At 43.5% G+C, this 27880-nt stretch overlaps 1 protein-coding gene across 1 annotated transcript in view; it reads left to right on the top strand.

Annotated features, from left to right (window-relative positions):
* drosha (ribonuclease 3 drosha) overlaps positions 1–27880 on the top strand; it is a 575197-nt gene that overhangs the window by 509353 nt on the left and 37964 nt on the right. The window contains exon 22 of the mRNA XM_080286434.1: positions 17844–18539. Coding sequence (XP_080142560.1) covers positions 17844–18539 — 696 coding nt within the window. The remainder of the gene's footprint in view (positions 1–17843; positions 18540–27880) is intronic.

The following is a 27880-nucleotide window of genomic DNA, read 5'->3' as shown; positions in this document are numbered from 1 at the left end:
ACTATGGTATTCTCCGGAATATTCCGGAGTACCGTATGTGTATCCGTCAAAGCCACGCATTTCACCACCATGTTCTTGAAAAAAGTCACGTCCCTGTGGCTGGAGGTGGAACGCTAGAGTGTTGGGGGTGGTGTAAACGGGCTGGAGGTGTCGGAGTGTGTTCTGCCAGGTGACAGTGTAGGAATTTTCCTCCTGTGCTTGGTCATAGATGAGGAAGAGGGTGGAGGGGGCGGTGGTGGACTGGAGGATATTTAACAGGTGGTGTGGCCCGCGGAGTCGGTGGTTCTTGGTAAAGGTAGGGGCCCATACGGCCCGCTTAATTCTCATGTTGCTTGGTGTGGCTGTCGGTGTGGTTGGAGGTTGAATGCTGGATAGAGTGGGTGAAGGCCGGGTTTTGTGTCGCGGTAATGCGGCGTTGAGTCTCTGGGTAGTACAGGTAGGAGGGATTTGGGCCTGATGTAGCTTGACGGTGTTTGTGTATCGGGTGGGTGGGCATAAGAGTCGGCCGGAGGGGGTGGTGGTGGTGGTTCTGAGGGTGGGTGTGGGTGGGGAAGCAGGCGTGCGGGATGGGCGGGGTCGGTTAGCGCGGGCCGTCGCGCACGTTGGGGACGCGGAAGAAGGTGAGAACGTTGGAGTGGGCGTGTGTAGGTGTGGAGGGGAGAGGGCGGTGGTAGTGGGTTGTCCTGCGGGGGTGGCGGGGTTGGCGGGGCACGTGGGCTTGGGTGGAAAGGGTGAGGCGGCGGAGGGAAGGGGTGAGGGTGAGCGAGGCATGGCGGGCGAGATGTCAGGTGTGGTGCAGGGGGTGGTGGAGGCGGTGGAGGCTGAGGTAGTAGGGGAGGTGGAGGGGGATGGCAAGGAGGAACCATCGCACTCGTATGTGGAAGTGACAGGCGGTGCGGGAGCAGGGGGGGGTTGGGGTTGTGAGGTCGGTAGTGGTGGTGAGGTGGCAGGAGAGTTGGCTTGGAGGGTAGGTGGCGAGGAGGGAGTGCGATCTTGTGGTGCCATCCCGGTGTTTGGTGGTGGAGTGGTCTGGGCGGTAGCAGGGCTCTGTGCTAGTGGTGTGGGGTGGGCGATGGGTACGAAGCTAGGGGATGGTGCGGGTGTGGGGGCGATGGCGGACGGTGTGCGGTGCTGAACCCGTGGTGGCCTGGCAGGGGCTGTGGAGTGGGATGTGGCAGGTGGGGTGTGCCGTCGGAGCCGAGGACAGGTGGGGTGAAGTGTAGGGGGAGAGAGAGACGGTGGTGGTGGGGAGATGCGGTCTCGCGGGGTTGTTTGAATGCTCGGGGATGAGGAGGAGGGTGTGATAGGGAAGGTGAATGAGTTAACCTTGTGGGCGGGGAAAGCGAACGGTGGTGAAGTGATGGCGGTGGGTGGCGCGGGGTGGGAGGTGGAAGGCAGTAGACGGGGGGAGGTGGTTTTAGGAAGTAGGTTAGGGGAAGATGTGGAGAGGGTCCTAGGAGGCCTGTGAAGAGGGAGGCCGGTTTTGTGTTGCGGGAGTATAGTGGTGTGTGGGGTGGGAAGGTTAGAACTAGGGGCAGGAATAGGGGAAGGTAGAACAGAAGAGATAGTGAGAGGGGGGAAAAGGAAAGATAACGTTCTCCCCTGTCGTAGACTGGGGGAGAGGTGAGGTGGCCCCCGCCATTACGGTGGAATGCGGGGGCAGGGGGGCGCTTTTTGTTTTTCCCTTTTTGTTTTTTCTTCCCCTGGGGCTTAGGGGAATTTGCGTATGGTGGGGGGGTTTGTAAGCGCCCTTGTGTCATTTGGCTGCACTGGGCAGCTTCTAGCTGCTCACGGATGTCGTGGATCGGACATCCGTGGTAGCACGGAGAAAATTCCCACGGGTTGATGGTGATGAGGTCAACGGGGAATTGATTTATTTCGCCGATGCATTGATGGGTGGCATGGACGGCTAAAAGGCGCCTCATTAAACTGATATCTCTATCCATGTCTCCTGTTGGATCATGGATAGTGAAGTGTTGTCTTACAACACTTGGGAGTACTCTGAGCAGAGTATTAAATGTGTGTTGATCCCGGGTTTCTTCATCTGCCTCCGGGTAGGCAGCAGTAACCAGGCGTCTTGCCTGTAACAGGGTATTATCTAAATCCCCGTCATAAGTAAAACTATCCAATTTGGATAGAGCCACCACTTTCCCTAGTGATGGGGTGATGGCTTGGACCGCGAACTTGGTAAAGTTCTGCCAGGTGAGTTCTGGGACAATTTTTGGCGCAATATTCGCTGCGGCTTTACCCAGTAGTGGTAGTGTGACTGCAATTTTTTGTTGGTCATTATCGAAGCCAATATCTAGTAAGGGTTTAACTATTGCAAGATATGTGTGTATGTCATACTGGTCAGGGTCAAACTTGGGTAACTGAACGTGGGGTTTAGTTGCCATTTTCCCAAATATTTCCTATTTACCTCTCTTCTATGCTCGCTGGCCACCAGTGTAATGCTGGGTTGAATTAGGCTCGACTTCTCGTACCAATTCAACTCAACGCGGAGCGGGGTCCTCTTTCGAGACCGGAGCTAGTGCAATAAAGAGAGGTAGGACATAAAAACCTTCGGCAACACCATACACGTATATTACTTCAGTCAGACACAGGACACTTCAGTAGACATTACATCACACTATAGAGCAATACAAAAACCTTATCTAAAATATTGTGTATCTCACAGGATACTAGCTTTCTAGATACTAATGACAATACAACAAATCTTAGTACTAGGAGTGCAGTAAATATCCGTGCGCGCGGAGCGCGTGAGGGGAGAGGGGGGGGGTTGGTGATCCACCAGGAGGAGGTAGGGGAGACACGGAGAGTGACTTAAAACGGCGAGGAGAAAGTTATGGTAATATTTAGAGATGCCCGATATTAGCAAAGGGAGTTTAGGTGTTTTCTGTTGGCGAAGATTCTTTGACAATTAACTCTGATTCTTATTTTGACTTTAAGGGTGGGAGCGAGGAATGGAGAGAGAGTTTTTAGGAATAGTGTGCGGAGCAGGGGAATATCGTTATTACTCGCCGTCCTTGTTGTTTTGGTGGCAATAGGTTTCTGTCGGCACAACTTATTCATTACACATCTCCCCGATTTGTTATGTAGACTCTCGCTTCACAACGCGTAACAAAGTCAGAACACTCGTAAATCTATTCCACCATATTACTCAGAGCTTAGCCAATAACACTCCAATAATATTTTAGTCTTTCTTCGGGCTCTAGAGATATGTCCTTAGAAAGCTTCGGGATGACACTCGCACGTATTCACTTGAGGTCTCAACCCACATTCTCGTCCTTCAACTGGGTATTATGTCCTGGTTGGCCCCAATGGAGATTACATAAAATTATTGCACCATACTTATTCTAAGAGAAAAGGAGTCACACTTAACCTACTTCACGATTGTTATAGGGTCACTCGTATATCCTTATGAAGAGAAACACGGACACATCGTCGGTGATCCAGTCGGACTGAGGGCGTCGTCAGGGTGGGGCGAGCCGAGAGGGCATGGGGCGACTCGTGAGGGCGTCCTCTCACGTCCGGGGGTTCCTGGACTGGGCTCTGGTGTAAGGCCCTTAGGACTGGGGCCGAAGAGGTCTAGGAACCTCTGGGTCAGGTCCCGGCGTCGCGGGGGCGTGGTGAGGTCTCGCCCGGGTGTCCTAGGGCGGGCTGGAAGAGGCGACAGACTGCGGTCTCCCACGAGCAGGGGCGCCGTCAGGGGAGGACTGCGGCAGCGGGTGTCACGGGGGCCCGACAGGTGGGTCTTCTCAAAGGCCATGCGTAGGGAACAGAGGCCGGGGGAAACAGGGAGGTCTCTCCAAGAATTTCCGGAGTGAGACCCCTGGAGTTCAACCTCCGGCCGTGGAGACGTCTTTCTCCTCACTATACCCTGGGAGCGACCATCGATCGTCTCTACCGGAGTGCTGAGGGGGCGACCATTGATCGTCTCTACCTGAGCTTTAGGGGAGCGACCATTGATCGTCTCTACCTGATTTTTAGGGGAGTGACCATAGATCGTCTCTACCTGGTTTTTAGGGGAGCGACCATTGATCGTCTCTACCGGAGTGCTGAGGGAGCGACCATTGATCGTCTCTACCTGAGCTTTAAGGGAGCGACCATTGATCGTCTATACCTGATCTTTAGGGGAGCGACCATAGATCGTCTCTACCTGGTTTTTAGGGGAGCGACCATTGATCGTCTCTACCGGAGTGCTGAGGGAGCGACCGTTGATCGTCTCTACCTGAGCTTTAGGGGAGCGACCATTGATCATCTCTACCTGATTTTTATGGGAGCGACCATAGATCGTCTCTACCTGGTTTTTAGGGGAGCGACCATTGATCGTCTCTACCGGAGTGCTGAGGGAGCGACCGTTGATCGTCTCTATCTGAGCTTTAGGGGAGCAACCATTGATCATCTCTACCTGATTTTTAGGGGAGCGACCATAGATCGTCTCTACCCGGTTTTTAGGGGAGCGACCATTGATCGTCTCTATCGGAGTGCTGAGGGAGCGACCGTTGATCGTCTCTTCCTGAGCTTTAGGGGAGCGACCATTGATCGTCTCTACCTGATTTTTATGGGAGCGACCATAGATCGTCTCTACCGGAGTGCTGAGGGAGCGACCGTTGATCGTCTCTACCTGAGCTTTAGGGGAGCGACCATAGATCGTCTCTACCCGAGTTTTATGGGAGCGACCATAGATCGTCTCTACCGGGGGGCCACGGGAGCGACCATTGATCGTCTCTACCGGAGTGCTGAGGGAGCGACCGTTGATCGTCTCTACCTGAGCTTTAGGGGAGCAACCATTGATCATCTCTACCTGATTTTTAGGGGAGCGACCATAGATCGTCTCTACCCGGTTTTTAGGGGAGTGACCATTGATCGTCTCTATCGGAGTGCTGAGGGAGCGACCGTTGATCATCTCTTCCTGAGCTTTAGGGGAGCGACCATTGATCGTCTCTACCTGATTTTTATGGGAGCGACCATAGATCGTCTCTACCGGAGTGCTGAGGGAGCGACCGTTGATCGTCTCTACCTGAGCTTTAGGGGAGCGACCATAGATCGTCTGTACCCGAGTTTTATGGGAGCGACCATAGATCGTCTCTACCGGGGGGCCACGGGAGTGACCATTGATCGTCTCTACCGGAGTGCTGAGGGAGCGACCGTTGATCGTCTCTACCTGAGCTTTAGGGGAGCAACCATTGATCATCTCTACCTGATTTTTAGGGGAGCGACCATAGATCGTCTCTACCCGGTTTTTAGGGGAGCGACCATTGATCGTCTCTATCGGAGTGCTGAGGGAGCGACCGTTGATCGTCTCTACCTGAGCTTTAGGGGAGCGACCATTGATCATCTCTACCTGATTTTTATGGGAGCGACCATAGATCGTCTCGACCGGAGTGCTGAGGGAGCGACCGTTGATCGTCTCTACCTGAGCTTTAGGGGAGCGACCATAGATCGTCTCTACCCGAGTTTTATGGGAGTGACCATAGATCGTCTCTACCGGGGGGCCACGGGAGCGACCATTGATCGTCTCTACCGGGGTTTTATGGGAGCGACCATAGATCGTCTCTACCGGGTTTTTATGGGAGCGACCATAGATCGTCTCTACCTTTGCACTATCAGAGCGACCATAGATCGTTTCTACCTGAGGGGCGCTGCCTGGAGTATAGTTTCTGACTCCACCCCTAGCTAACTCGGTGATTCTGCCACGCGAAGGTAGTGTCTTTCGCCTACGGTGGCGGCGGCGTGGTGGTTGAATGTCACAGGGGCGCACGGCCCGGGCTGACATACGTCGTCGTTGCCCGGAGTGGTGGTGGCTGGTGGCGGCTACCCCGTGGGGTCCGAGTGGGGGTGTCAGCATTCTTGTGGGCGAACTCCGTTGTTTCTGGTTCGCCTCGTTGTCGGGGATACTATGGTATTCTTCGGAATATTCCGGAGTACCGTATGTGTATCCGTCAAAGCCACGCATTTCATTCAGGATAGCATATGACATAGTTAATAGCATTGAAAGTTACAAAAAGAGCCTAAACTATAAAAAGGGAAATTATCAAGACCTAAAGAAGTATTTCTTAGAAGTTGATTGGGAAAATGAGCTTAGAGGACAAGATTTAAATGCTGTATATAAAAAATTCTGTGAATTTTATGAAATAGGAGTCCAGAAGTACAGTCGCCAAACTTTCCACCTGGGCCACCCCGCCACGAGAGGTGGGTAAGGGGTGCTGGCAACAGTGTAGGCTATCTGTTTGTACAGGCTTGATGAAAGTTCGGATCATCACCTCTCGTTTTCCTTAGTGAACCTCAGTCAAAGTTCATCCCAGTAATCAGTCGACAATTTTTAGGCGATATAATTTCAAAGTAGCTTCTTGAAAGTGTTGGATAATGTAAGTATTGAAAACAATAAGTAAACTAATTCAAAAGACCGCATCTTTACATATATTATATATTTAAAAACGTATTCTTTTTCATTATTACATGATAAACCCATGGCTAAAAAATGTCTACTGCATATTGGGGGGCAAGAACCGTCGTGTGACCGGCCTTTATGGTTGAAATGTACAGTAGATATCTGTGTCTGTTCGTTTTGCATTTAGCCAGTCCTGGGCCGATCTCGATTAAACCTATTGAAATACCATTCTTGATCCGAGACATGATTAGACAAGTTAGGTCATTAATCGTTACAGGATTACTCATTGGGAGGATATTAATTTAAACTAAGTAGGAGAGTTAGGAGCTGTAGATGTCGGAGGTTGAAACTCGTTCGTTGAGGCAGAATACTGCCTCGAGTCAGCTAGTCATGAGTCAACCTTTCGTTAACAATAGAAAACCTAAGCATCTCATCACCTAATCATTACGTGGATCTCTGTGCTTGCAGTGCAAACACGGCAATTGTTTTAATAGTTGATATATATTAAATATTTGAAACAGTACTGTGGGTGACGTGGTAGTTAACGCTTCCGCCAGGCGATCCGTGTGACGTGGTTCCACCCCCGTCAGGAGAGATGGGTTTCTCCTATTAAACACCTAGCCCTTGTCTTATGACCTAGGTCTTGGTAGCAGCCAGTCAGCAACCAACATCACATATCCTCGCACTCCGGACCTCGGTGACGGGGGCTAAAGCGAGGTTCGCGGGATAAAAAAAAAAAAAAAAAAAAAAAAAAAAGTGTTCCAGCCTGTAATGATAATTTCATGTTCGTTATGTTGCATTTACCAGTCACATAAGTAATATCACAGGCAACGGTGATATAAATGTCCAAACAATTCATGAATCAATAAAATTGAGCTTAAAATGACTTGAAGCTTTTGCATACTGTGGTGAAGAGATGGTGTCTTCATCTTGCTATAATGTGAGATAATGTTGTTCGGTGAATAATCGATGAGCATGTAAATGTGTGACCGCACACATAAGCGGCACCGCTCACAATCAGTTTTCCTTGCAATGTGTAATTCAGTCATACGTTAGACGAATGGACTATAAAGATGTGCTGTACTGATCATAGTCATATGAAAAATGGTACGGTAAATCATTATCATAGCTGATATAATAACCACATTCGACAAAAGTATGCATAAATTCTCTGCCTGCTGAGGTGACAGAATTTTAATCTCCTACCTCTTCGTGGTGCACCACAGAACACATGAAAACATCTGCCTGAAGTACTACCAACGAGGAAATAAGCAACCGTTAACAGTGTCTGAACATCATCCTAATGTTTATTGGTCAGTGTCATTCATGATGTGAATATGGCAGGCAATCTTACTTGTAACTGGATGTAGATGTTAGGTTAATGCATTCATCTTCAACCTATACTGATAATGGTATCAAGTGATAACCCTATGAAATGGAATTACTGATATAATGAGAGAGTGTGAGAGAAAGGCTTGGAGTGATTCCAGTATTTAGTGCATTAACATGTTATTGTAACAATGTAAAAACAACATAGAAAATAACATGTTTAGTATTGTTAAAAATGTAAATATTTGGTAGATTGCCAATGGATCTCAAAAACTAGTTCGGCAGTTATTGTCACTGGCGGTACGAATAACGTAACCCCCTCCCCTCAACGTCCTGCACCTGCCCTGGACTTCACTATGCCAAGCTTCCCCCTTAAGCAGCTCTCCCACCGGCTCGACCAGTTGCAGGAGACCGGTCGCATGGAATTGTTGCATGTCACAGGTTGCACGGACCAAGGCCAAATATGTATAGTATAATATATATTATTGTATTATAAATAAAAGTTTATATTTATATAAGAATATTATTTATATTACTTTATTATAAAATTTATATAGTCATATATCTTTGGCCTTGGTCAGCGCGACCTGTGGCACACAACAATTTTCCATGCGACCAGTTTCATGCAACTGGCTGAGCCGATGGGAGAGCCGCCTTACTCTTGAGACATTTTTCTCACCACCTAACTCCGTACCCAGCCATCTATGGGATGAACTCTGACTCTGACAGAGGTTCACTGTGGACGAAGAGAGTTGATGATCCGGATCCGAACTTTCGTCGAGCATGGACACACGAACAAACATATACACTGTTGCCAGCACCCGTTACCCACCTCTCGCGGCTAGGTGGCCCAGGTGGAAAGTTTGGCGACTGTACATCCCACAGCACAAAGAAGCAGATAAGAAAATAAAGAAATGATTCAATACAGAATGTAAAAAATCAAAAGAAAGAAGAGATTTGTTGTTGAATAGATACAGAAGACACAATAGTGAAAGGGCGTATAATAATTACAAACAGGCAAGAAATTATTATACAAGAATAAGGAGGGAAGCCCAAAAACAGTTTGAGGAGGATATAATAAATAAAAGTAGTGATCAACCAAAGGTGTTTTACAGCTATATCAGAAGCAAACCAAAGTAAAAGATATAATACAATCCATTACGGACGAGGGAATCACTTATACACAAGAGAAAGATATTTGTGAAGCACTAAATAAGAATTTCCAATTAGTTTTTACAGAAGAAAAAAATTTTGAGAGGGACTATTTGGAACATGCATGTCCACACTTACTACTAGATATACAAATAGCAGAAAAAATAATACAGGAGGAGTTAAGTAAATTAGACAGAGGAAAAGCAAGTGGTCCTGATGAAATTTCATTTTGGGTACTATGAGAATGTGCAAAGGAGTTAAGTAAACCATTATTTTTAATTTTCAAGAAATCCTTGAGTCAAGGTAAACTACCTGATATTTGGAAAAAAGCAAATATTGTCCCCTTATTCAAGAAAGGAAATAGACAAAATCCACTCAACTACCAACCAGTATCACTGACCAGTATTGTAAGCAAGGTACAGTATTAGAAAAGCTTATAAGAAAAGCTTGGGTAAATCATCTAGAAGAACACAGTATGATAACAGAAAGACAGTTTGATTTCAGAAAAGGAAAGTCATGTGTAACTAATCTGTTGAGCTACTATGACAGAGTAACAAACACAATACAGGAAAGAGAAGGATGGGTGGACAGTATCTATTTAGATTTCAAGAAAGCTTTTGACACAGTACCACACCAAAGACTTTTATGGAAACTGTACCATCAAGGAGGAATTCGAGGCAAACTGTTTTGTTGGATGCAAGATTTTCTCAAAAAAAGAGAAATGAGAACAGTACTAAGAGGAAACTACTCATCATGGAAAGAAGTGACTAGTGGAGTACCACAGGGTTCAGTGCTGGCACCAATCATGTTTTTAGTGTATATAAATGATATAAACAGTAACATTGGAAATGAGAGCTATCTGAATGTGTTTGCAGATGATGCAAAAATACAAAGGAGAATTACTAACACAGACTTGTAAAGAGCTACAAGAAGAATTAAATAAACTTCATGAATGGAGTAATACATGGCAAATGGAATTCAGTGTGGACAAGTGTCATGTAATCAAGTTTGGTAAAAGTGGAAAAAGACCTGATTGGGATTATAAGTTAGGAAATAAAACCCTATACACATCAGAAAGAAAGAAGGACCTAGGTGTGATTATCAATAACAGACTATCTCTGGCTGACCACATCAGCAAGAAGGTACGGAACATGTATACACTGCTTGCAAATAGGAGAATAGCATTCACATACATAAATCAAGACATGCTAAGAAGGATAATAACATCATTCATTAGACCAACCCTGGAATATGCATCAGTAGTCTGGAGTCCTCATCTCAAAAAACACATAGACAAGATTGAAAAAGTTCAAAGGGCCGCTACAAGATGGATACCAAGCTTAAGGGACCTAAGCTGCAAAGAAAGACTAAATAAACTGAATCTACCAACACTACAGGAGAGAAGGAAAAGAGGTGGCATGATAATGCTATATAAGTGCATATCAGGGAAGGAGAAAATAGACATAAATGATTACTTAACATATGGAGAAGCATCAGCAAGAGGACACTGCAAAAAACTGCATAAGAAGAGAGGTGATAAAGACGTAAGGAAATTCAGTTTCCCAAACAGAGCAATTGATCAATGGAATGCACTACCGAATGAAATAGTGTGTGCTAAAACAATTCACAAATTTAAGAATATGTACGATAAATATTGTTTAAGACACGGGAGAGTACGAGCTTGACTCATTCCTGTAAAGATACAATTAGGTAAGAACAATTAGGTAAGGTAAGAACACACACACACACACACACACACACACACACACACACCTTGTTTTAACTTACAGTACATCAATGTCATTTAAACAACACATCACAAACATTAAAAATAAAATAACACCAACACTCAACGCCTTGAGGTTACTTGCCCATACAACATTTGGACACAAGAAAGAAACCACCACCAGAGTATACAAACAATATATACCTTCAGTGATGAATTATGCAAGCCTTGCATGGGCTCCTAAACCCACTAAAACACACTACAACAATCTACAAACCATACAGAACAAGGCCCTAAAAATAATCACAGGCTGCACAGCTACCACAATCACAGACCACCTACATCATGAATCCAAAGTCCTTAAAGTCAAGCATCATCTAGATATGAGAGGCACCCAAATTCTCACTGCAGCCTCCACAAACCCACAACATCCTCTACACTACATGGCAGCACATCCACACACACCAAGGAACAGTAAAACAACACCCAGCACACGATATCAAGAAATATAGCTTTCCTTACAGAAGTATAGACTTATGGAATAGCTTGGACAAAGAGATCGTCCAGTCTAAAAACTTAAACGAGTTTAAAGCTAAATTTGACTTATTGAGAAACAGCTACGGAAACCCACGAGCATAGTACATTCCTTGTATATCACAATTAGGTATATTAGGTAAATACTTAAATATTTGGAACGACTTAGACAAAGAGGTGGTGCATGAGAAAAACATTCATGTGTGTAAAGGTAGACTTGATAAATGTGGATATGGAGACAGGACAACACGAGCATTGCTCAATTCCTGTATACTACAAATAGGTAAACACAAATAGGTAAATACAAGTACTGTCATCTCTCCCCCTTGTCCACCTCAGACCAGCTTCCAGAAGCATATCCATACTCAAATCACCCACCACTCCAGTCATTCACTTAAAGACAACACACAACTGATTGCACGGCCTCCTGATATCCACCCTCCTGAATCCTATCTCCCTCGTGAGGACAGGGTCCACCTGGCCAGGCTGAGATGTGGGCATCATCCAGCCCTCTTAAGTTACCAGAAGAGGCTGGATGACTCCATTGCTGATGCCTGTCCAAAATGTAACTCAGCACCCCACACTATTAAGCACACGATGGAAGACTGCATTGCACACAATCACCTATGCCAACACAACATACACTCCTTGAGAACTCTGTGGGAAAGCCTGGTCTCGGCCATGGCCTCCCTTAGGGACTCGGGGCTGTTCGGCCAGACTACCTAGGGAACAGCTACGACTACTACTACTGTACTACTTCCCATGCCCCTGTGGCAAATTACACATGGCCACTTTCCTACTTCTTTGACAGTACTGCCACCAACCCTAGATATCATCACTTTTGTTTTATCTGCATTTACTCTTAAGCCCTTGTGCCCCATACCATTGCTCCACTTCCTAAATCTTTCCTCCGCCTCCCTTTCATTCTGTGCCCCATACCATTGCTCCACTTCCTAAATCTTTCCTCCGCCTCCCTTTCATTCTCTACAATCAACACCAAATCTTCAGCATACAACATCTCCCACAGGAGTCCATATCTGAAGTCACATGAGAGGGCTACAAGTACCATGATAAACAACAAGGAACTCAAAACTGACCCTTCATGCACACCAACATTCATGGATTACTCATCATTCAAATCTCCATCCACTCTTACCTAGGTGCGAACACCTACATACATGGCCATAATGACCCTAACGAGGCACTCCTCCATCCCAAGCTTTCTCATTGCCCACTTCACCACCTCTGTAGGTACTCTGTCAAAGGCCTTCTCCAAATCAACAAAAACAAATTACAGTTCCCATTTCTTTCCTATAGATTTTTCTTGAGGCTGTCCAACAATGAATATGGCATCAGTGGGCCCCCTGCCTGGCATAAACCCAAACTGCATCTCATCAGTATTCACTCTTTTTCCTATTATACTTTCAAGAACTCTCTCCATTACCTTCCTCATCTGATCTAAAAGCGTTATACGTCTATAATGTCATTTATATATACTAAAAACATAATTGGTGCCAGAACAGAGCCCTGTGGAACTCTGCTAGTCACTTCCCTCCATGATGAGTAATTTCCCTTTAGTACTGTTCTCATTTCCCATTTTCTGAGAAAATCCTGCATCCAACAGTACAGGTTGCCTTGGATTCCTCCTAGATGGTACAGTTACTATTACTATAAAAGTCTTTGGTGCGGTACTCTGTCAAGTGCTTTCTTGAAATCTAGATAGATACTGTCCACCCATCCTTCTCTTTTCTGTAATGTTTCTGTATCTATCATAGTAGCTTAATAGATTAGTAACACATGATTTTCCCTTTCTAAAACCGAATTGCCTTTCTGTTATCATACTGTGTATTTCTAGATGGTTTACCCAAACTTTTATTATCAGCTTTTCCAGTATCTTACTTACAACACTGGTGAGTGATACTGGTTGGTAGTTGAGTGGCTTCTGTCCATTCCTTTTCTTTAATAGGGGAACAGTATTTGCTTTCTTCCAAATATCAGGTAGTTTACCTTGAGCTAAGGATTCCTTGAATATTAAATATAATGATCTGCTTAACTCTTCTGTTCAATCATGTAGCACCTAATCTAAAATTTCGTGAGGACCATATGCGTTTCCTTTGTCTAATCACTTAACTCTTCATGTACTTCATTTTCTGATATTTGTATATCTGGTAATATGTGTGGGTATGTATGGTCCATATCATCTCTTTCAAAATTATTTTCTTCTGTAAAAACTGATTGGAAAGTTTTATCTCATGCGTCACAAATATCTTTCTCTTGTGTACAGACGACCCCCTCATCTGTAATGGACTGTATTTTATCTTTAACTTTGGTTTTTCTTTGGATGTAGCTGTAAAATAGCTTAGGTTGATCACCACTTTTATTTATAATGTCTTCCTCAAGCTGTCTTTGTATGATTTGTATAATCATTTCTTGCCTGTCTATAGTTGTTACATGCCCTCTCACTGTTGTGTCTCCTGTATCTATTCCACAACAAATCTGTTTTTCTTTTTATTTTTTACATTCTGTATTAAGCCATTTCTTTATTTTCATTTCTGTTTCTTTGTGCTGAGGAATGTAATTTTGGACTCCTATTTCATAAAATATGACATTGAAATCATGTTCTCTAAGCTCCTTTTCCCAGTCTATTTCTGATAATTACTTATTTAGATCATGGTAGGTGCCTCTTTGTAGTTTAGGCTCTTTTTGTAACTCTAATTACTGCTAACTTTGTCATAAACAATCCTGTAGTTTCTAATTAATACTGCATAGTTGCTTTTGTTGAATCGAGGGTGATACATTATATTGTCAATATAATTTTCTTGCCTAGTATATAATACCGGTGGATCATCAAGTCCTCATTTTGTGGTGTTTTCCTTTATACAGTATGTTGTGGTAGGAAAAACTCCTGCACAAGATCCAGGAGCATTTGATCCAAACAGCTCTCATGGCTTCTTACAGTACATCTAGAGTATTCCAATTTATAATTGTATTGAAATCTCCAGTTAATATAATTCTTTTAGATTCCTCTTCCATTCTGTGCAGTAATGTTCTTAAACTCTGAATTGTACTTTCTGCCAGATCTTCATAGTCACCTCTTTCCCAAGTGTTTGTTTTGGGTGGCATGTATAAATTTGCCACAGTTACTTTCCCTTCAGATGTGTTAATCTCAACTGCAATCAGTTCTACTTGTGAGGGTGTATGTAGTTCTGTTTCTTTGACTTGTAAATTTTTCTTTGTGATGATTATTTTTCCTCCTTTTTCTAAATTTCTGTCTCTTCTCCATATATTGTATTCCTTTAAGTTTAGGGTATCATTTGGTATCTTTGGGGTTAATTTTGTTTCAGTTAGGCAAATAATATGTGGTTCCTTTTCTTTGGTACAGTCTTTCATATCTAATACTTTAGACACCATTCCATCTACATTTGAGCACATCAACTTAATCATCTTGTTTACAAACTTGCCATAACTTGAGTCTACGACCTTCCTTCTTTTTATTCCCTGTTGGTTATGTACCACTTTCATACTGCAATTCAGTTATTTTGTAAAAAAATTTACTCTTCTCTTTCTCTGAGCTTTCCTCTTTTGTTTTTACTTCCTCCCTGTTCACCTTTAATATTCCCAGTTCTTCTTTAGTTGAGCATTTTTTTATTCATACTTTTTTTTAATTCCTCACTTTCCTTGAGTTTGTATTTTTTAGTTTTTCGTCCACAGTGTTCACACTGTGGAAGGTTACTTTCAGGGGCCTTGACGTATTTCTCTCACATTTCCCTAGCCTTTCGTGTTCCTTTATGTCTTTATCACAAATTTCCTCTTATAGTTCCATCAAAATGCTCATTATATTTACCATCTCATTTTTGTCTCTTGAAATTTTGTTGCTTATATTTTCTTCATCTGTACCAGTGATTACGATTGATTTGTTGATATTTGCTGAAGTTAGTAGGGGCGTGAAAGATAAAAATGGTAGATTACTAGTTGAGAAGGGAGAAAAAGTGAGCAGATGGAGAGAACACTTTAATGAATTGTTGAACGTAGAGAATGAAGGTAATGTGAGTATAAGTGGCTGGGGAATGGCTGGGAGAAGGAGGGAGGTGAAAAGACAGGAAGAAATCAGTAGGATAGAAGTTGTGGAAGTAATGAAGAAAGTCAAAATGGGGAAAGCCCCAGGAATTGATGGAGTGTGTGGTGAAATGCTGAAGCATGGGGGAGAGATGGTAGTAGAATGGATTTGGAAGATGTGCAGTTTGGCCTGGGAGGAAGGTAGAGTCCCGGAGGATTAGTAGTCAGGTATAATTATTCCCTTGTACAAAGGGACAGGGGAAAAAGAAGTGTGTGGTAATCATAGGGGCATCTGTCTTCTCAGTGTAATAGAAAAAGTATACAATAGGATACTTATTGACTGAGTTAGGGAAATAACAGAGGAATTAATTGGAGAAGAACAGGGAGGCTTTAGGAAGGGAAGAGGTTGTGTAGATCAGATATTCATTCTTAGATCTTTAGTGGAAAAGTTTCTAGAGAAGAGAAAGAAGTTTTATGCAGCCTTCATGGATTTGGAGAAAGCATATGACAGGGTGGATAGACAAAGATTGTGGAAAGTATTAAGAATATATGGAGTAGATGGGAAGTTGTTGAATGCTGTGAAGCGTATGTATGAAGGTGCTAAGGCAGCAGTGTGTGTGGATGGTGAACTAAATGAGTTTTTCTATTTGAAGGTTGGGTTGAAACAAGGATGTGTCATGTCTCCATGGTTGTTTAATCTGTATCTGGATGGGGTTATAAAAGAGATACCAGGTAGGGCAGTGGATGTTGGAGTGGCCCTAATGAGAGAGGGCAGTGTTTGTAGATGATGTGTTGTTAAGTGAAGACGAAGGGGAGCTGCAAGGCTTGGTGGATGAGTTTGGGAGAGTGTGTAAGAAACAGAATCTAAAGGTGAATGTAGGGAAGAGTAATGTTACGGTCTTCAAGAGAGGTGAAGTCAGTGAATGTACAGTGAGGTTGGATGATGAGATGGGAAATGTGAGTGTGTTTAAGTACTTGGGTAGTGTGATGAGTAAGGATGGAAGTCTGGAGGGTGAAGTGCTTGAAAGGGTACAACAAGGAAGAAAGGTTGGTGGTTCCTTGAAGGCAGTGATAAGAAACAGGGAAGTGAGCATAAAAGTGAAAAAGTTATTACATGACAGTATTGTGATACCAACTCTAATGTATGGAAGTGAAGCTTGGCTGTTGCTGGAGGGACATAAGTCAAGAGTGAGAGTAGTGGAAATGAGTTATTTGAGAGGAGCCTGTGGAGTCACATGGAGAGACAGACTGACAAATGAGGATGTGAAGGAGCATTGTGGTGTGGATGTGATAGGACCCATTAGGAGCAACACATTGAGGTGGTTTGGCCATGTGGAGAGGATGGAGAGTGAGAGACTGATGAGGAGAGTGTATGTGAGTAAGGTGGAGGGGGAGAGAGGGAGGGGAAGGCCAAGGATGAGATGGAGGGATGGAGTGGAGAGGTATATGAGAGAGGGGGGTGTGAATTGGGAGCAGGGCTGTGAAATGGTGGGGGACAGGGTGATGTGGAGGTGATTTGTTTGTGGTCACCCCATATAAGGGATTAAGGCATCTGGCAGTAGATGGATAGATAGATATCCGCTCAATATGTTTTTAATTATTTCTTTCAATTCCTTTCTAATGCTTTTTTCTTCATCTTTTGTTTCTAAGTCTTTCCTTACTTTTACCATTTCAGGGTGTGTAGTTTCTACATTGTCTTTGCAGCTTCTCATCATTTTGTTCACCTGGATTATCTTCTCTTCAGTATCACTGCTTTGGTCTATCAGACTGCTTGCTTGCCTAATTGTCTCCATATCATTTCTGTGCTCCTTCATAATACACCTATGGTTGATTCATGGTTGACAACTGTACTTGCCATTTCATTAGTCATGCTTCTAAGTGAAGCTGTCTCAACTGAGAGCTCATGTATTGTGTCATTTTTGTTTAATTCCTTTACTAATTTTTCATTTTCTTCCTTCTGCATGTGTGATTCCTTATTAATTTCATCTGTTTTACTCTGAAAATTTTCTCCAGTTTATTCACTTTCTCTACTAATTTATTATATGTTTCCATTTCAACCAGTTGTGGGTAGAAATCATCATCCTGTTTTCTACCTGTATCCCTTTTCTTAATTCCTTCCCTATTCACTTTACTATAGATGGTGTTCATCATGCGGTAATTCTCACTTAGAAAGATAAATTCTACCTACAAGTTTGCATCGCCCTGCTGCCTGCCTGGTGACTGACGACACCCAGCCGATGATGCATTGTATCAGCGAATTCTTGCACTAATTGGATGTATTCTATTGTTTGGACAACACTTTTGCTTATACTTGCTCTGCTATATTAGAATATCACTTAATTTAACCTAGTACAGATATAAATACTATTTAGGTGTGGCCAGTTGTGGCCAAGGGTGGCCAGCGCAGAGCGAGGTGACGGACGTCCTCCCTCTGCCTCTCTCGGTGTGTGTGTGTGTGTGTGTGTGTGTGTGTGTGTGTGTGTGTGTGTGTGTGTGTGTGTGTGTGTGAGAGAGAGAGAATTGGGATATGGCATTATTCAGCAGCTGGGTAGGTACATAAAATAGTGTTATTGCTTATATTCATCATGCACTGTGCAAAATAGTATCTGTTGTGCAACATCAGGATTTCATATGTTTTCTGTCTTTTGTTTGCAGAGTTGTTCCCACAGCTAGACCATCAACGGAGGGTGATTGAGAAAAGTGTCAAGATTCAAGGTGTGAAGTCTGACCTTTCTCATAAGGATCGAGACAAAGAGAGGAATTCTCATGGTGTGCGGAGGGAGGATGACAAGAGATTAAGAGAAAAGGATAAGTTTATGGAAGACAAAAATTTTGAAAGGAGTAGGATTGCAGAAAAAAGAGGGGTAAGAGAGAGAGACATTACTGATTTAGAACAAGAGCGGCCAGTTGAGAAGAGCAAAATCAATAGGGACAGAGGTAAAGCGAATAAAAATAGAGACAGGACAATAGCTGACAGGGACAGAATAAGTGAGAGAGAGATTGGGGAGGAAGTTAAAAATACTGACTCTAGAAGATACAGGTGTATTGAAGGAGATGACAGAAAATGTCATGGAGAAGAACTAAAAGAAAGAAAGCACAGAGGAGATGAGAGTGAAGAAAGGGGATACCGAGAAGAGGAGGAAAACAGAAAGTACAGAGGAGATGAGAGGGAGGACAGGAGGTGTCTTGGAGATGAGGCAGAGGCTAGGAGACAAAATGCCGAGGAAGGCAGTAGAGCCTCACTGACAGACAACAGATATCAAAGTTACCCTAAATATAAGGATGTTGGTGACAGAGACAGATATAAATCATGCATCAGAGCACGACATTCTGACATTCCTCGTGGGGAAGGTAACTCAAAGTCTGCCCTTTTTCCTCGGTGTGAGCATACTAGAAAGCAGACAAAATCAGACTGGTGAATATCTGTAGGTTACCTAGATGTTACTATTTTTTTTACCGTAATTTATATATGTTTATTAGTTTCACTTTAAATAGAACCTTCAAGGTTTATGTGTGGCTGCATTAATTGCATTCGTAGTTGATACATACCATCTGCTTATGTATGATTTAGCAGTAAGATTTATATGTTTGTAAGTATGGTGTTTCCATAATCCCTCAAATTAAGTACTGTACAGGACATTGTTTAAGTTGCAAGAAAATATCATCCAGTACAATTTTAAGAGCCACAGTAGGTATTACAGTAATGTGTGAAGCCGAAGAGAAATATGATCAACACTTATTGTGGAGAGAATGCCTATTATATTTTCATTAACTTTTATTTTTTTTTTTTCCACACTTGCCTGAAGTTGTGGATAGGGGCAGGTCACTTCTCCAATGACAGTAAATGGTTTTCTTCAGCTGTCTGAATCAGCTGACATTCACTCATAAGTTGCATGCTTAATTGTGCATACTAGAGCTACCCATCAGCATCAGGAATGTGCCAGCCTGCCAGCACATACATACATACATACCCTAGTGCATTATGGCTGCTCCCATCACAATTCCTATAGAGTGCTCACTATACTGTTTGTTTCCTTTTCTCCAGTCCTTTAGTGAATCTTCCATTGGAATTACAAGGAAATCAACCATGTTTTGTGTGGCGTATCAGCTTTTTTGTTATGGGCATCACAAACCATATAGCTACAAATTACCCACCGTGGTGCATGTGGATGGTGAACTGCATGAATTTTTCTGTCTGAATGTTGGATTGAAACAGGGATGTGTCATGTCTCCACAGGTGTTCAGTTTTGTATATGGATGGAGTTGTAAAAGAGGTACAAGATAAGGCAGTGGATGTTGGAGTGGCCCTAATGAGAGAGGGCAGCAAATGGAAACTTCCTGTTCTGTAGTTTGCAGATGATATTGTATTGTTAAGTGAAGATGAAGGGGAACTGCAAGGCTTGGTGAATGAGTTTCGGAGACTGTAAAATACAGAATTTAAAGATGAATGTAGGGAAGAGTAAAGTTGTGATCTTTGAGAGGAATGAAGCCACTGAATGCACAGTAAGGCTGGATGGTGAGGAAATGGAAAGTGTGGGTGCATTTAAGTACTTGGGTATAGTGTGATGAGTAAGGATGGAAGTTTAGAGGATGAAGAGCTTGGGAGGGTGCAGAAGAAAAGAAAGGTTGCTGGTCCTTTAAAAGCAGTAATAAGAAATAGGGGAGTGAGCATGGAAGTAAAAAAGTTGCTGCATATTATTGTCATAACAACCCTTACATATGGAAGTGAAGCTTGGTTCTTGTTGGAAGGACACAAGTCAATAGTGAGAGCAGTGGAAATGAGTTGCAGTATTTGACAGGAGCATGTGGAGTTACGTGGAGAGACAGACTGGCAAATGAGGAAGTGAAGGAACATTGTGGTGTGGATGTGGGTGTGACAGAAAGCATTAGGAGAAATACCTTGAGGTGGTTGGACCTTGAGGAGAGGATGGAGAGTGAGAGACTAATGAGGAGAGTGTTTGAGTGAGGTGGAGGGGGGGTGAGAGAGGGAGAGACTGAGGATGAGATGGAAGGATGGAGTGGAGAGGTATATGAGAGAGGGGTGAGTGAGGTGGGGGGAGGGTACGGAAATGGCAGGGGACAAGGTGACATGGAGGCGATTTGTTTTTGGCCACCCCTTATGGGATTAAGGTGTCTGGCTGTAGATAGATAGTTGGATCTTTTTGCATTTATCTGTTAACTATTATGTTGAGAGGAAAAATGCTGTGCAGTAAATTGAACAAAATGTATACACCTGTACTGAACTGTCAGCAGAAATTGATATTTTAGGTGCATGAATGCAGTTGGATGGTGGTAAAGTGCAATGAAAATATACAGTTAGACTGACCACTGTTATATCCAACACAACTTTGCAGTCATGTATTCAAATACAGTATTATGTAATTTTAGCGCAGTCATCATCTCTCTCTCTCTCTCTCTCTCTCTCTCTCTCTCTCTCTCTCTCTCACACACACAGACACACACACACACACACTCACACCAAAATGGTCCCCAGTCTGGTAGATCTGTCATACAGAGAGAGGCTGGAAAAGCTGGATTTGCCTTCCTTAGAGGAAAGGAGAAAGAGGGGAGACATGATTGCAGTGTTCAGGACCATGGTGGGAGTAGATAAAATTGACCAAGAAGATCTGTTTTTATGGGATAAGAGAGCAACAAGAGGACACGGAATGAAATTGAAAATGTCTAGCTGCTTGAAGGATATCAAGAAATATAGCTTTCCTTACAGAAGTATAGATTTATGGAATAGCCTGGACAAAGAGATCATCCAGTCTAAAAACTTAAACGAGTTTAAAGCTAAATTTGACTTACTGAGAAACAGCGATGGGAACCCACGAGCATAGCATATTTCGTGCGTATCTCAATTAGGTATATTGGTTAAATACATAAGTATTTGGAACGACTTAGACAAAAAGGTGGTGCAGGAGAAAAACATTCATGTGTGTAAAAGTAAACTAGATAAATGTGGATATGGAGACAGGACAACACGAGCATCGCTCAATTCCTGTATACCACAAATAAGTAAATACACACACACACACACACACACACACACACACACACACACACACACGCACATATTCTTTACCTCTTCACAGTTGTTGACTTTATACAAGGGTTTTATATGCCCCTGTGTAGAGTACAACTCTCTTGTGTGGGGAGGCACCCCACATACAACTTTTCTCAACAAGGTGGAGTCACTCTTTTTGTCCCAAATCTCCTCGCACTGGCTCCCTTCAACCTCTGTCTCTTCATTGTATATTTATCTCTTTTCTGTCACTGCTTCAGTGGGCACTGCTCCTCTTAACTGTCTGCATGCATATCCCCACCACAATAGCAGGCATATAGCACCCATCTAGCAGCAAACTCTCATCCCTTTTAAGTCCACTTCTCGAATGCAAGAGTTAATCGTTACTTTCAGTCCTTCATGTATGCAACAGATCAACTCTGAAACTGTCTTCCCCGTCTGTATTTCCTACTGCCTATGATCTCCAGCCTTTTAAACACAGTGTGTTTAGGCATCTCAATCTGAATGAATCTTGAATATGTCTCTGTTATTTTGCCATACAGTAATTTCTTTCTTGGAAGGAACAGTCTTGCAGGCTTCTGGCTTTTAGTTATACACACACACACACACACGCATACACACACACACACACACACACACCACACCACACACACACACACACACACACACACACACCACACCACACACACACACACACACACCACACCACACACACACACACACACACACACACACACACACACACACACACACACACACACACACCACACCACACCACACCACACCACACCACACCACACACACACACACACACACACACACACACACACACACACACACACACACACACACACACACACACACCCACCATGGTGTTCTGTTTATATTTTTACTGGTGTAGTATTATGCAACAAAATTGTCCAAAACAGTCTCTGTGGCTGGTGAATAGTAGTTCTTATGAGTTTGGGGGAATGTAGGGAAAAGCGTACAATAATTTATGAGTATTTATTGTCAGTGATGCTTTTTATCACCACATACTCCTCTTTGTAATTTGCCCATAATTTCAGATCACATAAGGATCAGAATTTGTGATACAGAATATTGTAGTTACAGTATATGTAAAATATTTTGAAAATGAATGGCAGTGAGCACTAACTTCTATAAAATAGCTAGCTGTCATATTCATGCATGTCAGAGGAAAGTATTATTTTTTTTTATTACTATTACTGTAGATGAGCAAATAATCCCATCAGTATTTGATATACTGTACACTGTTGGGTTATGTTTTCACACTATTGGATTATGTTTTACCTTTCAAAAGTAACTAGTCATGTGTATGCATAATATGACTTAGTTTTTTATCATCTTCCATATCATTGTCATCATTTTCATCACAGTGTCTTTACCCACTAAAGGAGAGGGTGAGGTAGCATCCTGAAGCAAAGGAAGTGAAAGCATCATATTACATTAGAATTAGTATGCTTGAATTTGGTTGTTGGGTTGGATGAGGAAACCATTGTTTTCTTTCATTCATTGCCAGACGCCATGTATCCCAGACGGGGTGGCCAATGTAGTATGTTAAATAAACTCAAAGGATCCCAATATTACTGGAAAGTCTTGCCTGTAGATGATGAAAGCCTGGAATTAATGAAAATATACTGATATAAATTAAGTCTTATGGGTCAGTAAAAAGCACTAACACAGCAAAAATTGTAATACAGTATTCTCATTATTGTAATTTCTTCTGCGATCTGTTGATTGTATTTTTGACTATATACATTTTTATATGGGTTATACTTCCATAATTCTGTAAATATTTGATATATTCAATCTACTAATGTGAATTATCTTGTTGCTGTTAGTCAATAAAAGCTTTCATATTGCAGTATTTTTACTTTATAATATGGTCAGCATTCACTCATGTAAATTCATCTCAGCTGTAAGCTGTACTCTGTATAATACAGCAAATTTTTCTGTGTTCACTGTGAATATGTAATACAGACCTGTATATGGTAAGTATATCTGTCACTAACATTCATTTAAAAATCTGATTATTTTTTTTCAAATACAGCTTTTGACTATACGAGGTGCACAATACATAAAATCATCCTTAATTCCCATGCTGTAGCATACATTTGCAAAGGGATGTGCAGTGGGCTGTGGCATACCATCCTGGATACTGTCCAAAACTTTTGAAATATGAATGTAACACTTTGGTGCCAGTGGCTGACTTGACAGGGGATGGTAATGGGAGGTCTTTGTCTCTCATTTCTCAGCTCGGGGTTCCCTCAACTGACTTTTGGAAGTCTATCTATCTATTTATCTATTGCCAGACGCCTCAATCCCGTTTGGGGTGGCCACAAACAAATCGCCTCCAAGTCGCCCTGTCCCCCGCCATTTCACTGCCCTGCTCCCAACTCACACCCCCCTCTCTCATATACCTCTCCACCCCATCCCTCCATCTCATTCTCGGCCTCCCCCTCCCTCTTCCCCCCTCCACCTCACTCACATACACTCTCTTCATCAGTCTTTCACACTCCATCCTCTCCACATGGCCAAACCACCTCAGTGTGTTCCTCATAATGCTTCCTATCACATCCACATCCACACCACAACGCTCCTTTATATCCTCATTCGTCAGCCTGTCTCTCCATGTGACTCCACAGGCTCCTCTTAAATAACTCATTTGCACTGCTCTCACTCTTGACTTGTGTCCTTCCAACAACGTCCAAGCTTCGCTTCCGTACGTTAGAGTTGGTATCACAATACTGTCATGTAGTAACTTTTTCACTTCCATGCTCACTTCCCTGTTTCTTATCACTGCTTTCAAAGAACCAGCAACCTTTCTTCCCTGCTGTACCCTTTTCAAGCACTTCACCCTCCAAACCTCCATCCTTACTCATCACACTACCCAAGTACTTAAACATACTCACATTTTCCAATTCCTCACCATCCAACCTCGCTGTACATTCACTGACTTCACCTCTCTCTTAAAGACCATCTCTTTACTCTTCCCTACATTCACCTTTAGATTCTGTTTCTTACACACTCTCCCAAACTCATCCACCAAGCCTTGCAGCTCCCCTTCGTCTTCACTCAACAACACAGTATCATCTGCAAACAACAGTACAGGGAGTTTCCAAACACTATCCTCTCTCACCAGGGCCACTCCAACATCCACTACCCTACCTTGTACTTCTTTTATTACCCCATCCATGTACAGATTGAACAACCATGGAGACATGACACATCCCTGTTTCAACCCAACTTTCAAAGAGAAAAATTCATTTAGTTCACCATCCACACGCACTGCAGCCTTCGCACCATCATACATACTCTTCACAGCATTCAACATCTTCCTATCTACTCCATATATTCTTAACACTTTCCACAATCCTTGTCTATCCACCCTGTCATATGCTTTCTCCAAATCCATGAAAGCCGCATACAACTTCTTTCCCTTTTCTAGAAACTTTTCCACTAAAGATCTAAGAATGAATATCTGATCTACACAACCTCTTCCCTTCCTAAAGCGTCCCTGTTCTTCTCCAACTAATTTCTCTGTTCTTTCTCTAACTCTGTCAATAAGTATCCTACCATACACTTTTCCTATTATACTAAGAAGACAAATGCCCCTATGATTACCACACACTTCTTTTTCCCCTTTTTCTTTGTACAAGGGAATAATTATACCTGACTTCCAATCCTCCGGGACTCTACCTTCCTCCCAGGCCAATCTGCACATCTTCCACATCCATTCTACTACTATCTCTCCCCCATGCTTCAGCATTTCACCACACACTCCATCAATTCCTGGGGCTTTCCCCGATTTAACTTTCTTAATTGCTTCCACGACTTCTATCCTACTGATTTCTTCCAGTCTTCTCACCTCCCTCCTTCTCCCAGCCATTCCCCAGCCACTTATACTCGCAATACTTCCATCCTCTACGTTCAACAAATCCTTAAAGTGTTCTCTCCATCTGCTCGCTTTTTCTCCCTTCTCCACTAGTAATCTACCATTTTTATCTTTCACTCCCCTGCTAACTTCATTTCCACCCTGTCTTACTCTTTTCACCTCTTTCCAGAACATTTTCTTATACTCCCTCCACTTTACACTCAAATTCCTCATCCACTCTCTTCTTACTCTCTCTTACTAATCTTTTCACCTCTCTCTTTCTTTCTACATATAACTCTCTCTTCCGCCTCTCAACTTCTTCCACACCCCTGTTTCTCATCCATTCATTGTATGCTTTCTTCTTTTGTGCCACAGCCTGTTTCACCTCTTCAGTCCACCATGCTGTTCCTTGCACCCCCCTCCATCTTCTCTTCATCCCACACACCACATCACATGCTGCACATATTTCTTCTGTAAATATCCTACACACACCTTCCACATCCATCTGCTCCAATTCATATTTGCCCAATCGTTCCTCCACTTCTCTCTTATACTCTGCCATTTTCTCATGCTCTTGTAACCTTTCCACTCTCCTTGCAACTACTCCTTCCTCTCGTCTTTCCCTTCTTCTATTCCTCCATCTTACTTGAATTCTAATTCTGGCCACCACCAAGTAGTGGTCAGAAGTCCACTCCCCCAACCTCTATAAACTCTTGCATCCATTACACATCTTCGCATCCTTTCATCCACACACACATAATCAATCATTGCCTTCCTTTCATTCAGTTCACCACCCACCCTTCTCATCACTCGTCATGTATACCTGTGGATCATTTTAAGCCTGAAGAGGGTATTGGCTATCACCATGAAAGATATATCATTTTGAATAACCCACCTTCTACTTCCCAAGAGGGGTTAGGACTATGTTCATTCTATCACCATTGCACACCAACCACACTTTAACCAACCAGTCCATAACCATAACTCTGTTAGCTATTATCACTGTGACCAGTAGTCGCCACAGCAAGCACTGCCAACATCTCCAATGTTGCATTCAGCTTCATCACCTAAACAGTAATAAAATTATTCTCATTTTTGTCATCATCAGTGTCTGTTTCTGTTTCACCTGTGCATGGGATGAAGCAGGCCTGGAAACAAGGAAGTGAAATGCAAGAGTGGGAGAACTTAATAACAACATGCTCAGCAAAGGAGGTCAGACAATCATTCACATATCATTCAGACCTCTTAACTCCTAGTTCCATATCATAAGTCTAACCGTTTGCACATATTTTAGGGATGGATAATTTTCTTCACAGATACACTGCACATACATATTCCACACTCAGTCAAGCCAATGACTGTCAGATTCTTTCAAAATGTACCAAACCCCTGTCATGTGCACCTTTGTACATGCCTCATCCAACGGACTCCATCACTTGTCAATTAATTCCTTAGCCTCGTGAACTTCTATACCTTGTTTTTCCCCATTTCCTTGCTTGCTGTTGTCGTGGGATAGTTTTGAAGACGTTGATCGGGACTTGATGTGGAGGAGCTACGGTGGGGTCTCTCACTCTGCCCTGCCCTCTCCCCTCTCCTTGGGTCCCTGTCGCTGCCTCAGCTAATTTTGTGGGTCTCTTTTTCTTATTCTATTGCTTCCTTCCTTTTCTTTTATTATCACTAGATAGTGGAGGCCTTCTGGTGATGTTACTATTCCCCGCCCTTTTTTGTCATCTCGGGCGGGGCTGTTTCCTCCCCACGAGTTTGTCATGTGTGGCATCCCGTGTATTCCCTGTGTCCCTCTATCTGGGAGTTGAGTCCACCATGGGTCAGAATGCGGTTCCCTGTGGTGGGTAACATGTTCCTTTGCTGGGGGGGGGGGGCTGGGGTAAGACAGGCAGTCCAGTGTGGCCCTGCTGGGCAAATCAGCTGGCCTTGTTTTGGCCAAAGTCAACCTTGGCTAGGGTCAAGCAGGTACAGTCATGGACAAAGAAACCTGGACACTTAGGGGCTGAGCTGATAGTTTCCTTTTCCTTTTCGATTTTTCCACTAAATCTTCGTCCATATGAACCGTTCCCCCCCATCCCCTTCCTTCCCTCACCTCCTCTCCGTCCGACCCATATGACCCGGGAAGGCTGGTCATTCCCAGGGTACAAGTGGACACTCCTCACCTCTCTCTCTCTCTCTCTCTCAATCCCTAATATATATATATATATATATATATATATATATATATAAAATGCCCGCCGTGCCCGCCGCAGGACCTCCCACCTCACCACCCCCCACACCACCACCGAGCCGCCACCCCACCACCACCCCGGGAGGACACACCGGTGAGGTTAGTGATCCCGGGCAAGAGGGTCATCAGGGCATCACGGCCCTGAGCCCCTATTCCCCGCAAGTGCCCCAACCCCAGGTGATCAGGGGAACCGAACTACTGTGCGGGCGGGGTATTGATCGTCAGACCAGGGGTGGGACTGAAAAGAATTCAGTCCCAGGTAACACCGTATTGACGGTCTTGTTACACCCTCTAGGGCAGGAGGCCCAAGGCTACGGCCTAAAGAAAGAGAAAGTGACAGACATAGGCTACGGCCTAACAGAGTGTGCAAAGGGGAAGGTGACCCCAGGCTCCGGCCTTAACACACTGAGGAGAGAGAGTTGCCTGTGTGCATCCCTCTCCAGTTGCTCTTCGGCTACGGCCAGAATACGGTCCAGGGTAGAGAGACCCTGCTACCGTACGTGTAGAAGCGGCGTCCCGGGGTCGGTACCTTGCCG

This window comes from Coenobita brevimanus, chromosome 111 (genome assembly GCF_032717465.1).
Source record: "Coenobita brevimanus isolate Jiangsu-jjx chromosome 111, ASM3271746v2, whole genome shotgun sequence".
Classification (NCBI taxonomy): domain Eukaryota; kingdom Metazoa; phylum Arthropoda; class Malacostraca; order Decapoda; family Coenobitidae; genus Coenobita; species Coenobita brevimanus.
Note: the sequence above shows the minus strand (reverse complement) of the source record. Positions and strands in the feature narration are given on the sequence as shown.